Genomic DNA, 15,480 nt, shown 5'->3' on the forward strand with positions numbered 1-15,480 from the left:
TGGTGGGACAGGTTTATGAATCGATAAAAAGTGTTTTGATTCTTTTCTTAAAACAAACTTCACAGAAAGAACAATTACAGCTAACCCAAAAAGGTAGTACGGGCAGGCCTGCACACAGCTTTGGCTGGGCCCCTGACACCCTAACAAGTGGGAGAAACTAAAAAAATGCATTCAAAACAAAAGCTCAAGCCTCAGGAGGTTAAAGTAAAAGCAATTCAGTTATTTTCCTCAGAGCTTTTCTCCATCTGCCCGTCTCTGGACTTCAAATAACCGGGAATGACGAGAAACGCTTTTCCTTTATTGTGAAGGCGACACGGCTGTACCGGATGTAGTAAGTTAGCTTCCGGTTCTCTCAGTTATCCAGTCTTGTACCGTTCTGTGTTGTCAGAGCTGTGTCTGTTCTGGTCTCTGTCTCTGGTCTGTGTGGTTTCAGATGTCGGGGCTGCAGAGAGCAGGTTGGTTTACTGTCACTGCTGTTAACGAGACTTTAGCTATCCTTCATAGAAGAGAGTTAGCCTCAGCTAGCTCCTGATAACACCTCAGACAGAAGAGAGTTAGCCTCAGCTAGCTCCTGATAACACCTCAGACAGAAGAGTTAGCCTCAGCTAGCTCCTGATAACACCTCAGACAGAAGAGAGTTAGCCTCAGCTAGCTCCTGATAACACCTCAGACAGAAGAGTTAGCCTCAGCTAGCTCCTGATAACACCTCAGACAGAAGAGTTAGCCTCAGCTAGCTCCTGATAACACCTCAGACAGAAGAGTTAGCCTCAGCTAGCTCCTGATAACACCTCAGACAGAAGAGTTAGCCTCAGCTCGCTCCTGATAACACCTCAGACAGAAGAGAGTTAGCCTCAGCTAGCTCCTGATAACACCTCAGACAGAAGAGTTAGCCTCAGCTAGCTCCTGATAACACCTCAGACAGAAGAGTTAGCCTCAGCTAGCTCCTGATAACACCTCAGACAGAAGAGTTAGCCTCAGCTAGCTCCTGATAACACCTCAGACAGAAGAGAGTTAGCCTCAGCTAGCTCCTGATAACACCTCAGACAGAAGAGTTAGCCTCAGCTAGCTCCTGATAACACCTCAGACAGAAGAGTTAGCCTCAGCTAGCTCCTGATAACACCTCAGACAGAAGAGAGTTAGCCTCAGCTAGCTGATAACACCTCAGACAGAAGAGTTAGCCTCAGCTAGCTCCTGATAACACCTCAGACACAATAGAGTTAGCCTCAGCTAGCTCCTGATAACACCTCAGACAGAAGAGTTAGCCTCAGCTAGCCTGATAACACCTCAGACAGAAGAGTTAGCCTCAGCTAGCTCCTGATAACACCTCAGACAGAAGAGTTAGCCTCAGCTAGCTCCTGATAACACCTCAGACAGAAGAGAGTTAGCCTCAGCTAGCTCCTGATAACACCTCAGACAGAAGAGTTAGCCTCAGCTAGCTCCTGATAACACCTCAGACAGAAGAGAGTTAGCCTCAGCTAGCTCCTGATAACACCTCAGACAGAAGAGTTAGCCTCAGCTAGCTCCTGATAACACCTCAGACAGAAGAGTTAGCCTCAGCTAGCTCTGATAACACCTCAGACATAAGAGTTAGCCTCAGCTAGCTCCTGATAACACCTCAGACAGAAGAGAGCCTCAGCTAGCTCATGATAACACCACAGACAGAAGAGAGTTAGCCTCAGCTAGCTCCTGATAACACCTCAGACAGAAGAGTTAGCCTCAGCTAGCTCCTGATAACACCTCAGACAGAAGAGTTAGCCTCAGCTAGCTCCTGATAACACCTCAGACAGAAGAGAGTTAGCCTCAGCTAGCTCCTGATAACACCTCAGACAGAAGAGAGTTAGCCTCAGCTAGCTCCTGATAACACCTCAGACAGAAGAGAGTTAGCCTCAGCTAGCTCCTGATAACACCTCAGACAGAAGAGTTAGCCTCAGCTAGCTCCTGATAACACCTCAGACAGAAGAGAGTTAGCCTCAGCTAGCTCCTGATAACACCTCAGACAGAAGAGTTAGCCTCAGCTAGCTCCTGATAACACCTCAGACAGAAGAGTTAGCCTCAGCTAGCTCCTGATAACACCTCAGACAGAAGAGTTAGCCTCAGCTAGCTCCTGATAACACCTCAGACAGAAGAGAGTTAGACTCATCTAGCTGATAACACCTCAGACAGAAGAGTTAGCCTCAGCTGGCTCTGATAACACCTCAGACAGAAGAGAGTTAGCCTCAGCTAGCTCCTGATAACACCTCAGACAGAAGAGTTAGCCTCAGCTAGCTCCTGATAACACCTCAGACAGAAGAGTTAGCCTCAGCTAGCTCCTGATAACACCTCAGACAGAAGAGTTAGCCTCAGCTAGCTCCTGTTAACATCATTAATGTTATTAATGCTAGCAGAGAGCTAACCTTCATAGACAAAAGAGAGCTGGCCTCAGGTAGTTCCTAGCTCATATAAAATTGAACCTGTTCCAAAAAAAAAAAAACCAACCTACAGACAAATGTTTTGGCATCAGAGTGCAAATGTAATTAGAACAATATAAGATTGATTTTATTTTCTAACTTGCAAAAAATGTGAACTAAAAAAGCTAACATTGTGCAAAGGCCTTGAGTCTCTGCTTTCCAGCTGCTGAGTGGCAGAAAATCCAGACTGGTTAGAAAACCCAGTATGGCGTAAACAGCTTCGTTTCAGCTGAGAAGTGCCATCTTTTTAATAACTCCATCACAATGATATTCACTGCGGTCAGTCCAGATCCTAGACTCTGTTTGTAGAAATGTTTGGAGCCGTAACAGTACGTCAATAAAGACACAAGAAGAAGTCGGGCTGTTACAGTAGACATGACAAGCATTCAGATAGTAATGAGTATAATCCAAATCTCACTCCATTCTCCTTCCTCTGACCTTCACATGAAATTAAGACCTGAAATTTCAGCAGATCAACCAGACAGGGAAAGAATTTCTAAGGTGACAAGGCATCCAAATATAATATATTATATTTCATAGCTGTGCAAATAGTCCTGGGATGTCTACTTGGTTTATGGGGAAAGACCAAAAAGAAACAAGCCCATCCATATTTATTCCAGATAAAATAATTTCTGTGAACACTTCATAAAGTGAATGTATCTGACACTATAACCGGTTATCCGATATAATATGAGAGTTGAGAACTTTACGGTTTGAATGTAACATTAAAAATAAAATAAAAGTTTAACTGGAGTTAAAATCAATGTAGATTAAATAGGACAGATGGGGTACATTGGTCTAGTTTTGAAATACATCCCAGTTTTTGAAAACAGATTTAACAACCACAGGAGAAGAAGGGCGTAGAACATTTCTAAAGAAAAGCTCTCAAACTGTCTCTGCTGTCACCGATTCGCTCTGTTTATCACTCAGTAAACTCTCTTTGGTGTTAGCCTGGTGTTAGCTATTGAGCCTGGTGTGATTGAGCCTGGTGTGAATGAGCTGAGCTGGGTCACATGACGATCAATACCGTAAAGTCAAGAAAAGCTGCAAGAAAAGCATTAGAGCTGACCTGTTTAAAATTAAAAGACATGTGAATTAGTATGTTAGTCCTTTATAATATGAGGATGACACAAGTAGAGCAGAATGTTAACCTTCTACCACCAAATTATCAAGACAAGGAATAGTGAACATCTGATGAAAATAAAATGAGCTTTCAATATATTTTTAAGAACTTTCATGGTATTATAAGGTATAAAAAGAGTGTTGTTTGTGCATCCCTGATAAATAGTTTAAATTTGATTTTAGGCTTCATCAAGACCCTTTATATGTCCATTTGTGTTTCAGAGTTTCCTGCAGATGTCAGAAAAGTGATCATTGGTGAGGAGGAGCAGGAGGACATTAAACCTCCACTCATCAAAGAGGAGCAGGAGGAACTGTGGATTAGTCAAGAGAGAGAGCAGCTTCAAGAGCAGGAGGAGGCTGATACCACCAATTTCCCCTTCACTCCTGTTTCTGCCAAGAGTGAAGATGATGAAGAGAAAAATCCTGAACAGATGGAAACAGGAGCTGATGGAGAGGACTGTGGTGGAGCAGAAGCAGAGAGATACTTACCACCTGACACTGAGATCAAGACTGAAGACTCCTCTGAATGTGAGACTGAAGACAGAGATGTCTGGAGGGACACTGGAGAGAATGAAGCAGGTTTAAACTCTCCTGATTCTGATGGAAGTGTGGACAGCGATTTTTGGACAGAACACAGGGTACGCAGAGTGCGGTCTGGTTTAAATTCTTCTGATACTGATGGCAGTTTGGAAAGTGATGATTGTAGGGAGACCAGAGAGGTAGAGGGAGAACATCAGTCAGGGTTACACTTTCTGGGGAACATCAAACACAAGAGAAGAAAATCAGGTAAAAAATCAAAAACCTGCACTGAATGTAGTAAAATGTTCCGAAAGAACCACGACCTGAAAGTCCACATGAGAACTCACACAGGAGAGAGACCCTACAGCTGCACAGAGTGCGGTAAAGGATTTATCCAAAAACAAAGTCTGACTAGACATCTGACAGTTCACAGTGGAAAGAAACCATTTAGCTGCTCTGAGTGTAATGTAAGATTTAATTATAAAGAAGGTCTGACCAGACACATGTTAGTCCACAGCGGGGAAAAACGCTACAGCTGCGGAGTGTGTGACCAAACATTCACATGGCATAGACAGTTGAAAGTACATAAATGTGCCAAAGGTCAGCCTTCAGAGCTTCATCTAAACAAAACAGACAAGAAAATAGAGGCAGAACTGGGAGCTAATGGAGAGGACTGTGGAGGAGCAGATCCAGAGGGAGACTCTGATCCAAAGAGATATTTACATCCAGAGACTGAGGATGCTTCTGAAGCTGAGACTGATGACAGTGATGACTGGAGAGAGACACAAGGACAGCGGCCAGGCTTAAACTCTGCAGAAAACATAAAGGACAAGAGAACAGACACTGATAAGAAACCCCACAGCTGCCTTGAGTGTGGCAAAAAATTTAGATTGAAATTTGACCTTACCTTACACATAAGAATTCACACAGGAGAGAGACCCTACAGCTGCTCCAAATGTGAGAAAAGATTCATCCGAAAAGGAAGCCTATCCAGACACATGATGTCGCATATGGAGGAAAGACCTTTCATCTGCTCTGAGTGTGGTAAAACATTTAAAACAAAAATTAATCTGACCTTACATATGCAAATCCACTCAGAAGAGAAACCCTATGGCTGCTCTAGGTGTGGTAAAAGATTTTACCAAAAAGGAAGTGTGGCCATACACATGATAACCTGTGGCAGAAAAGATTTACTGAAACAATATTCTGACAGCTCACTTGGCACTTCATAGAAAAGAGAAACCCTTCTGCTGCTCTGAGTGTGATAAAAGATTTTGTCACAAAGAAAATGTGGCCTAAGTAAGAAAACTGCATGTCTGCCCCATATGCTGTAAAATATTTCACCCTGTTTCTTGGTTTGTGGAACTGTATAATAGCTGGGTTTACATCCATGCAGTACTCTTGATTCTTGATCCAGTCAAGTATATAAGTATTTATTGCTATCACTTATTGTGTTGTTGTTTCATGTTATTTATTTTTTATGGTGTTTTTGTAAGCTTTGTCATGTATTTTATCAAATTTTAATAACATTTGAGCCTGTTTGTCATATGGACTGTGCTATATAAATAAACTTGGCTTAAATCTAATGTGAGGATGGCTGTGCTTGCTTTCATGACAGTGCGTGTCTCAACATTAAATACCTGTGTATTTGTTGTACCAAGTCGTAGCAGCAAGTTTTATAGATTAAAAAAGTATGATTTGAAAGCTTTTCCTGTATACTTTTTTCAAAGTAACATGCAATTCTCCAAAACAATAAACATCAAATGTTGTTTACTCAGTCAGTAAATTACAGAACATCTTATTTTGAATGTCCCCAGTTTTTTATTTTTTTTCTGAGTTATTTGCAAGTAATTTCGTGATCAGTTGATTTTTATTAATGTATTACTCTGTATTTTTTTATTTTTATTTTTTTTGCAATAAGGAACAAAAAATGTATCGCTTGGAAAGTCATGAATTCACATTTTAATTCATTCTTCATTATCAAAAAAAAAATCAACATTAAAACAAAATGTTTGTGGGAAAATAAAACACCATCCATCCATCCATCCATTTTCTTCCAGGGCCACGGGGTCACGGTGGTGGCAGGCTGAGCAGACCCAGACAACTCTCTCCTCAGAAACCTTTTCCAGGTCTTTCTGGGGGATTCTGAGGCTTTCCCAGGCTAGACTAGATATACAAGCCCTTCAGCTAGTCCTGTGTCTACCCTGGGGTATCCTCCTAGTTGGGCTTGCCTGGAAGACCCCCAGAGGGAGATGTCCAGGAGGCCTCCTGATCAGATGCTTGAATCATCTCAACTGGCTCCTTTCAATGTGAAGGAGCAGCGGCTCTATTTCTATCCCAGTTTCCAACCTCCTCACCTTAAGACTAATGCAGGGGTGTCAAACTCAATCACAGTAGGGGCTGGATTCTGGATTCAGGTCTAACCTGAGGGCCTAACAGGGTCACCTTTTTAACCATAAACTGTGAACCTCATTTCACCTGTAATATAATATGAACAAAAAAATTAGCACTGATTATAAATGATTTTGACATTTAAAAAGTTTTTTAAAAAGTTTATAGGCTCACAATCTGAGAAAAGTAAATTTGTTAGTTCAAAAAGGTCAAAACATGAAATTGAAATTGAAAGATTGTTATTCTAAATGGCAAATATATTAGAAAGAAAGTCAAAATCATGAGTTTAAAAGGTCAAAATATGAAATGAAATTTGTAATCATGAAATTAAAAGTCAAAATATGATTACAATTTTTAAATTGTGAGTCTAAAAGGTCAAATTATTGGATTATGAAGTCAAAGTTTGGAGTTGAAAATATGAGTTAAAATACAAAATAGTTGGTTAACTCTTTAAAACCTGAGTTTCTGGACTCTTTTCTTATTTTAACCATTAAAGGTCCAGAAAATGTCCTGTGAGTAAATGCTTTTGCCCATTTTTCCACTATATTTAGAACTTTTAATATATGGCAGTTATTTACATTTTACTGCATGTTGGGACTTCCGGTTTGTAGATGAGACTGTAGACAGCTAAAACAAGGAGCTCCCAGCCAAATAAGTTTAAAATCATAACTCGACGACAGAAAAATAATTAACATGGATGAAGGACATTTTACTGCATGTAAAAGAGTGTTTTGACAGTTTAAAATGAAAAAACACAAAAAACGGGGGAATTTTGTGCTAGAATCTTAGTGAGAAAAGGGGAAATTACAGTAATAACCATATGCTGGCTGTGAAGCACAGTTTCTCAGCTTTCAGAAACATTCTTCAGTATACACAACATTTTCTGTTTATGTCTGTTTCTTTTTCTTCCTTTATTGTTCAAATGTTGATTCCTGTGGGTGGAGGTGCAGACAGGAAGAGGAAAACGTGTGACCAGAAGTTTCATATCAAGTTTTTTATATGTGATTATGCATTTATGACTTATGAGAGTAAAAAATCCACAGGGATGCATTTATGAAGAGTGGAAACCTGCAAGAGTGACTAAACACATGACATAAATAGTTCTGATTCCTGTTTTTTCGGAACCCTGATTAGTGGATAATTATGCACAATCTTTATTTTCCAGCCGGGCTCTAAACCAGGAACGAACAAAAATGAGAAGATTCTAGATGTCTCTCTTGGAATGTATGGAATCCTGAGTGGATTTATTGACCTCCATTATTTTTATTTTTTTATTTGCTAGACTGCTTTTAAGCCTCAGATTATATTCATCAAATTTAAATTTGACCTTATCTTACACATTAGAATTCACAGAGGAGAGAGACCCTACAGCTGCTCCAAGTGCGAGAAAAGATTGATCCAAAAAGGAAGCCTATCCAGAAGAAGACACCTTATGGATTTTTTTTCAGCCAGAGTCTGAACTCTGAAATCTTCCCTCTTCCTGCTCACCGTGTCTTTGAGAGCCACAAGACTGAGCAAGAGAAGGGGGGGGGGGGGGCTTCGACCACACACACACAGAGAGAGAGAGAGAGAGAGAGAGTGAGCGAGAGAGAGAGAGAGAGAGAGAGAGATGGTAGCTCTAAAGAGGGTCATCATTTAGACCCTGGTAGTTCAAAGGGGGGCACCATTTAGACCCTGGTAGTTCAAAGGGGGTCATCATTTAGACCTTGGTAGTTCAAAGGGGGTCACCATTTAGACCTTGGTAGTTCTAAAGAGGGTCATCATTTAGACCCTGGTAGTTCTAAAGAGGGTCATCATTTAGACCTTGGTAGTTCAAAGGGGGTCACCATTTAGACCTTGGTAGTTCTAAAGAGGGTCATCATTTAGACCTTGGTAGTTCAAAGGGGGTCACCATTTAGACCTTGGTAGTTCTAAAGAGGGTCATCATTTAGACCCTGGTAGTTCTAAAGAGGGTCATCATTTAGACCCTGGTAGTTCAAAGGGGGGCACCATTTAGACCCTGGTAGTTCTAAAGGAGGTCATCATTTAGACCCTGGTAGTTCAAAGGGGGGCACCATTTAGACCTTGGTAGTTCTATAGGAGGTCATCATTTAGACCCTGGTAGTTCAAAGGGGGTCATCATTTAGACCCTGGTAGTTCAAAGGGGGTCATCATTTAGACCCTGGTAGTTTAAAGGGGGTCACCATTTAGACCCTGGTAGTTCTAAAGGGGGTCACCATTTAGACCCTGGTAGTTCTAAAGGGGGTCATCATTTAGACCCTGGTAGTTTTTGTTTTTTGTCAAATATGTGATCGGCAGGGTTTGTTCATTTGTTCATTTGTTCATTTGTTCGTTTGTTCGTTTATAAGTTTGTTAGCAATATAACTCAAAAAGTTATGGACGGATTTTGATGAAATATTCAGGAAATGTCAGAAATGGCATAAGGAAGAACTGATTAGATTTTGGGAGTGATCCAGATCACCGTCTGGATCCAGGAATTTTTTTTAAAGGATTCTTTACTAATGGGAGATAGGGCTAATGGCGGAGGTCTGCGCTGTTACCACTTTACACCAGGAGATGGCGGACATGAGTAGCTTCAATCCCAGAAGCAGTTTTTGGGTGTGTTTGTATTCAAAGTTTTTGAGTTTATAGAGTTTGAAATACGCATGCCCAGTCGAGGAGACGAGTCGGAGCGTAACAGAGAGAAAGACAGCCAATTGTAGGGAGAATACTCACAATGCTGGGAGGAATAGAGGAATATTCACCCTCTGCCATGACTTCCAGTCGTCCAGTGAGACCATGGGTGAGATTGTCAGTTCATCTGGTGGTACCGGCAGGCAATGCTTCCACCATGATAGTCCATCCGTAGTGAAGCCGATGCTTTGCTTCACTGTGTTTCCACCCCACCGGGGGGTGAGTAATCGGTGAATCCTGTGGTGGGGGGCACATGGAGATGGATCCAGAAAATTTTCAAAGGATCCTTCACTATTGGGGCTTAATGGTGGAGGTCTGCGCTCTCCAAGTGCTTTTCTAGTTTTGTTTCTGTGTACAAAATAAAATAAATGTTAGCATCCAAAATAAAACTAGGATGTTTGGAAAAGCTGTGTTAAGATCGTTCTCTGTTTAACAGGACTTGAAGAATACTTTCCTGAGGGGTTTATAATTTTGTCCTTATCTGTACATTTATATTATCATATAAATATTCTTGTTTTAACCTCCATTCATTCAGGTGCAACACTAGAGAGAAAGATTCTGATGGGCCATGCATCTCTGGCTTGTATCCTGTTAATATCAGAGATTTCCTCATCTTCTACAATATAAAACACTTGTAAAGGACTAAGTTGAGACGTTTCACTGAGACTTTCACCTGACAGACATGGCCTTTGGTTCACCTGCAGCCTGAGCCTTGTCCTGCTGATGAAAAACCAGCTCCTCTCATGACCAGAGTGTAAACTAGTCCAGGGTAAAATTGTCATTGTTTGGTTGGCATAGAGGTGTAAGGTTTATTTTAACTAGAGGAGTGTAATGTACAAACTACTCAAAATATTGTCAAAGATTTGGAGTTTTATTTAAATCCTGAAGTAAATCTTAAACCCTGAGGTGGTCATGAATTTGGCAGCTCCTAAACTTTGAAACAGTCTTCCCCAGATCTGCTAAATCTGTAGTTTCTTCTAAATCAGTGGTTCTCAACTGGCATGGAGTCAGGACCCACCACCCCGTTCTTATTGGCCAACCATGGCCCAAAAGTGTTTTTAATGAAAAGTGAGGCAGTTTGGACTGAAACGTGACAAAACAAAGACACAGAGATGCACCCTTCAGAATAAAAGCATATCGTAGACCAGTGGCGTGCACAGACTTTTTCAAGGGCAGGGGCGAAAAGAAAAAAAGCTACATACAGCGCGTTCTCGCCACTCAAGATGGCACTACCCATTTTGACACCTTTTTTGCAACTTTTTACCCATTTTTTTTATCATGTCATCCCATTATTACCCTTTTTCAATTTTATACCCCCATTTTCACCCACCTAAATTACATTTTGTCATTAAATACCACTTTATACACACATATATCCCATATGAAGTGAATAGGAGAGATTGTGCATATGTGTGTTGGCGCACAAAGCGTGCATAGGGATGTGTTTGTGTGTGTGTCTTACAGATGCAGGTTTTTTGAACATTACAATAAGCTTCTGCCCTACAAACTTCATTCCCACTATTAGCAATTTGGCATTAGCCATTCAAAATGAAATTTAGCTTCTTTCTGAGATGTTTCATACCCATTCTCAGCAGTTTGGCGTCAGTCATTCAAGATTACATTGAGCTTCATCGTAAGATTATTCATACCCACTTTAATTGTTCAGTGCCAGCCATTCAAGATAACCTTTAGGTTGTTTCTCAGATTTTTCAAACACACCATTAGTGTCAGCCATTCAAGAATTCATTCAGCTTCATTCAGGGATTTTTTTTCAACCCAGCATTAGCTGGTCGGCAGAGCTGTTCAATAATTCATTTAGCTTCTTTCAGGGATTTTTTTCAACACAGCATCAGCAGTTCAGCGCAGCCGTTCAGCAAATCAGCATTCACAGTGCAATTTCTTCCGAAACTGCATTCTCTAGTTATTACTACTATTCTGTCTTATTTGCCAAGACTGTTTTAATGTAGTGTTTGTTACCGTGGTAACTGATGAAGACTATGATAAAGAGCTTCTCTTGGCTTCCTGAGACATAAATGTGACAGCTGTCCAAACATTTTGATTGGCTGATAACTAAAGGGGCTTTAGATTGGTTGCATGTGTGCGGCGTGTCATCTGTGTCACAGTCTGTCTGTCTTCATCAGTTTTACCTCATAAATCTCCTACAAGTGACTTGATTCATCCTGTATGAGCTGGAAAATTCAGAATAAAAGCACAAACAAAAGGAGTATCTCCACAGAAATGTCATACTGGGCTTTTACTTTGAAAAGCACAACATTTGTGTAACCCTGTGTTCATCCTCACTGTGACACACACACACACACACGTCTGCTAAAACAGAGTGAGTACGACTCTCTATTCATCATTTTCCTCTCTTTTTCAGGCAGACAGATTCACATGGCTCAGGGTTTTTAGTAGGTGAGTCTCTTTAATCTCTAAATTCTTACATGAGACCGGGGCTGAACAAACTAAAAAAATACTGATTATCAATTACTCTGACTTCTACTGAGAGAATGTTGGCATCACACATTCTGCTAAACAAGCTAACAAATAATAGTAGGACACCAACTTTGTAATACGTAGGAACAAACGTTTGAAGTCATGCTGGCTGTTTTCTTCCAGACTATTTCTGGTCTCCCAGTGATGATCAGGATAATTTACCAGTCATTACATTGAAAGGAAGGAGAGAGAGAGACAGAGAGAGAGAGCACTTCGCTGTCAGTCTGAGCTAATGACAGTGCAGAAACTCTAATGAAGGTGTTGGGCATCCTTTTGCACCTTTGTAAAACTGAACCTGTCCCTCCCAGTCCACATTTCCTCTGAATCTGCTCTCTTTACAGTCTAGGCTCACTGAAGGCCGGCTCAGATCACATGAGCTCAGTAAGACCTCGGCCCGACTGCAACCTCATGACCACAACTGACACTTACCAACAGGCAGGGGTGTAGCTAGGGATTTTGGGCCCCCAGAAAGAATATTACACAGCCCCCACTTAACTGGCAAGCCAAGCAACAAACGTTGCATGGTTTTTTACAAATATATATCCATTTGAATGTATTTTTGAAGCATAATTTTCCTATTTATGAGCAATATTTTTACTCTGGTTAAACTGAATTTACTTGCATTATTTTGCAGCACTGGACTATACCATTTGGACATTTGTATGGGAGGAGCAGAGGCCCCCGCTATTTATTTTACTCTATCTGATGCAAATTTCAGTCGGGTGACCCATTTATTTTGCCACTCTTGATTCAATAATGACACTAATTACTAAGAAAAAGTAGATAAAAACACACAGACAGGAATGTGGGGAAAGAAATTAATTTGTGTTTTGATTTCACATTTTCAATTCAGCATTTCACAATTAGGACTCAAATTTAGGATTTTGACTTTTAATTTCATACTTTGAGCATTTCAACTCATAATTTTGACGTCTCATAGAATATGATGAGCTTTAAGATTCAGAATTCTCAGTTTTTATGTGATATTTTGACCTTTTTAACCAATTATTTTGTATTTTACCTCATATTTTCAACTCCAAACCTTTTAAACTCACAATTCAAAACTTTGAATCATATTTTGACTTTTAATTTCATGGTGAAAATTTTTATTTCATATTTTTTCCTTTTAAACTCGTGATTTTGACTTTCTTTCTAATATGTTTGCCATTAAAAAACATTATTTTTCTATTTCAGTTTCATGGTTTGACCTTTTTGAACTCATAAATTTACTTTTCTCAGATTGTGAGCCTTTAAACTGATCTTTATAACTTTTTAAATATCAAAATCGTTTATCATCAGTGCTACGTTTTTATTTCATATTTTATCACTGGTGAAACAAGGTTGACAGTTTATGGTTAAAAAGGTGACCCTGTTAGGCCCTCAGGTTAGTCCTGAATCCAGAATCCGGCCCCTGCTGTGATTGAGTTTGACACCCCTGGTCTAGAGCAGTCTAGGATTGAGCTAAGAGGCTAGCTGAGCCTCTTTAACAGCTTTTCTCCCTCATTTAGTCTCAAACATGCTTAAGTAAAGATGTGGCGTTCATGGACGAGCCTGTTCTACTGAACGACTCCTTAACGTGAGTCACTGTAGCTCCTGTTTAAGAGTCAGTTTCCATTCCTCCCTCCTTTGTTGTTTTATATGTGATGTTGGAGGCTGATAGTGGGCTGACAGGACAGTCTTAGAGAAGGATTGTTGGTATGAATACAGGAGCTGACTCTTGTTTGAGAGTCAGCTTCTGTTTATGTTGTGATTTAATCGACATCAACAGATTAAAACTTTGGCTTGTCTCTGCGGAACCCACTTCCTGTCAACCATCAGGAGCTCTTTTCTATCATGTGACACCATCAGCAACCTATCAGTTCATCCCTCGAGATCTTGAGAGAACGGATGTAATAAAACCAGCATTCTCAGACAACAGGAGCAACAGAAACAGACTTGTTCTACATGTCAAATACTTTTGCTGTTTTTTGTTTGAAGAATCATTGGCGTGTCTGATGAAGGATTTTTCTAGTCAAATATTCTCGTGCTGCTCTGCCTGCCTCCCCCATCTTCCCCCATCCTCCCCTGCCCTCCGTCACTCGTCCTGCTCCTGTATCTCCTTGTTGATGACGTTTTTGAAGAGCGTGATCAGCGGTCTCTGGCTGCGTTCGTCCCAGCTCCTCATGAAGCCTCCGTAGCGTTTGCTGGCTGGTGGGCTGCTCCAGCGGAAGTGCTTTATCTTGTACACGCCGTCTTTCTTCTTGTGGATGTCGTCTGGTTGCTCCTCCTCGTCCTCCTCCACCTCCTTCTCCTCTTCTTCTGCTCTCATTTTGCCAGCCAGCTCCCTCCTCCTTATCTCTGTGGGGAAACCCTCCTCTGACTCCTCCTCCATGCCATTGGAAGTGTAGATCTTGATGGGGCGGCGCTTCCTCCCAGCAGGCTTCCCCCAGCGGAAGTGCTCCATGGAGTAGGAGCGTTTGGACTGAGGAGAGGAGGAGGAGGAGAGAAGGGGGAGCAGAGCCTCAGGGTCTGATGATGGAGGAGGTCGGAGGAGAGCATCACCGGGGATTATGGGAGTTTCAGCAGTGAGATGAGAATGACAGAGCTGGAGACAGTCCTGCAGGAGAGGAGAGACTTTCAGTGGAGCAGCACAGAGATTATGTGGTGGTTGATGGTCTAGACTCCTCCCTGATCTCCAGTTAAAACCAGAGTCTCTGTGAAGTAGAAGCTCTGTCTAAAACCATCTCTGTACTGGTTTAAATGGTGCCTTACCATCATGCTGCTCTCCGAGTCCATGTCCTGACATCTCGGATGATCCATGCAGCCAATTGCTGCTCCTCTGGCCACTCCCACCATCGCCACAGCCACCAATAGCAGCACAGGACACATTCTCCTGCTGACCAATCACACACAGGCAAACATGAGCGTTCTTTTTTTTAATCACAGTGATAGTCTCTTAACCTTACAAAGCAGATGGACTGGCCTCCATCTTTGTCATCAGGAAAATCTATCTTGAAATGCTCCAATCAACACATTTGTGCCAGACCACACGCTTCACAATCTAAGCGGTGAAGCACAAACAGCTTGAAGTAGCAATAGAAATAAGTTAAAAGTGGCAAGAATTGTCAAAAAGCAACAAAAATGGGTAAAAATGGGGAGGAAAGGTAGAAAAAGGGTTAGACAGTAGAAAAAAATGGGTGACAATGAATTATAGGTGACAAAATGGTCCAAATGTGGCAAAAAAAATTGTGAAAAGTGACTAAAATGGGCAAAAAGCAGGGGAGAGTGGCAAAAAAATAGGGAAAAAGTGTTTTTTGATGGCCAAACGTAGCTTAAATGGGTGAAAGTGGTGAAAAAGGGGCAAAAATGGGGAAAAAAGTGGCAAAAAGCAGTGGTGAAAATGGGAAAAAAGATAGGAAAAAAGTGGTATTTAATGACAAAAGATAGTTTAAAGGGGTGAAAAGTGGCAAAAAAAATGGTGAAAAAGTAATGAAAAGGGGCAAAATATGGAAAAGGAGTTGCACAAAAGGGATAAGACAGGCAAGAAAAGTGGTTTAAAGGAGTGAAAGAATCACAAAAAATTGGATTAAAGAGGCAAAAAGGGCAAAAAGTATCAAAAATGGGTTAAATGTGGCAAAATGGTGCAAAAATAGCCACTGGCAAAGTAGTGAAAAGGCAGGAAAGTGGGTGTTAAAATAGCAAAAAGTGGCAAAAATGGGCTAAAAGTGGCACAAAATGTTGCAGAAGTGGCAGAATGAAGCAGTGAAGTCATGTAAAGTGTGAAACATGAGGTCATATTGGTTCTTAATTTAAAATTATTCAGGTCCAGTTCTCTGGGATATTCAGGAGCCCG

At 41.0% G+C, this 15,480-nt stretch overlaps 2 protein-coding genes across 3 annotated transcripts; one reads left to right on the forward strand and one right to left on the reverse strand.

The window, feature by feature from the left end:
- Window positions 1-369: 369 nt before the first annotated feature.
- On the forward strand, window positions 370-5,563 carry LOC121523795 (gastrula zinc finger protein XlCGF57.1-like). Of its 2 annotated transcripts, none has more exons than XM_041808844.1 (2): window positions 370-455; window positions 3,792-5,563. In XM_041808844.1, the coding sequence occupies exons 1-2, from the start codon at window positions 434-436 to the stop codon at window positions 5,318-5,320; spliced, it is 1,551 nt and encodes a 516-aa protein (XP_041664778.1). In that variant the 5' UTR covers window positions 370-433; the 3' UTR covers window positions 5,321-5,563. The 2 variants fall into 2 exon arrangements, with proteins under 2 accessions (XP_041664778.1, XP_041664779.1); XM_041808845.1 differs by lacking the exon at window positions 370-455 and adding an exon at window positions 3,673-3,696.
- Window positions 5,564-13,722: 8,159 nt separating this feature from the next.
- On the reverse strand, window positions 13,723-14,516 carry LOC121523886 (pro-opiomelanocortin-like). Its single transcript, XM_041808947.1, has 2 exons — window positions 14,400-14,516; window positions 13,723-14,244 (listed from the first exon to the last, which is right to left on the reverse strand). Exons 1-2 carry the CDS (start codon window positions 14,514-14,516, stop codon window positions 13,723-13,725), a joined length of 639 nt encoding a protein of 212 aa, XP_041664881.1.
- Window positions 14,517-15,480: the final 964 nt, after the last annotated feature.

Source organism: Cheilinus undulatus, linkage group 16, assembly GCF_018320785.1.
Source record: "Cheilinus undulatus linkage group 16, ASM1832078v1, whole genome shotgun sequence".
In the NCBI taxonomy this organism is placed as follows: domain Eukaryota; kingdom Metazoa; phylum Chordata; class Actinopteri; order Labriformes; family Labridae; genus Cheilinus; species Cheilinus undulatus.

Bases quoted from the DNA above. Each gene is read 5' to 3' on its own strand.
- LOC121523886 (XM_041808947.1), bottom strand. From the start codon at position 14,516: ATGTGTCCTGTGCTGCTATTGGTGGCTGTGGCGATGGTGGGAGTGGCC. The intron at 14,245-14,399 runs GTAAGGCACCAT...CCTCTCCTGCAG, and splicing joins ACTCGGAGAGCAGCATGATG to GACTGTCTCCAGCTCTGTCA.
- LOC121523795 (XM_041808844.1), top strand. From the start codon at position 434: ATGTCGGGGCTGCAGAGAGCAG. The intron at 456-3,791 runs GTTGGTTTACTG...TTTGTGTTTCAG, and splicing joins GTCGGGGCTGCAGAGAGCAG to AGTTTCCTGCAGATGTCAGA.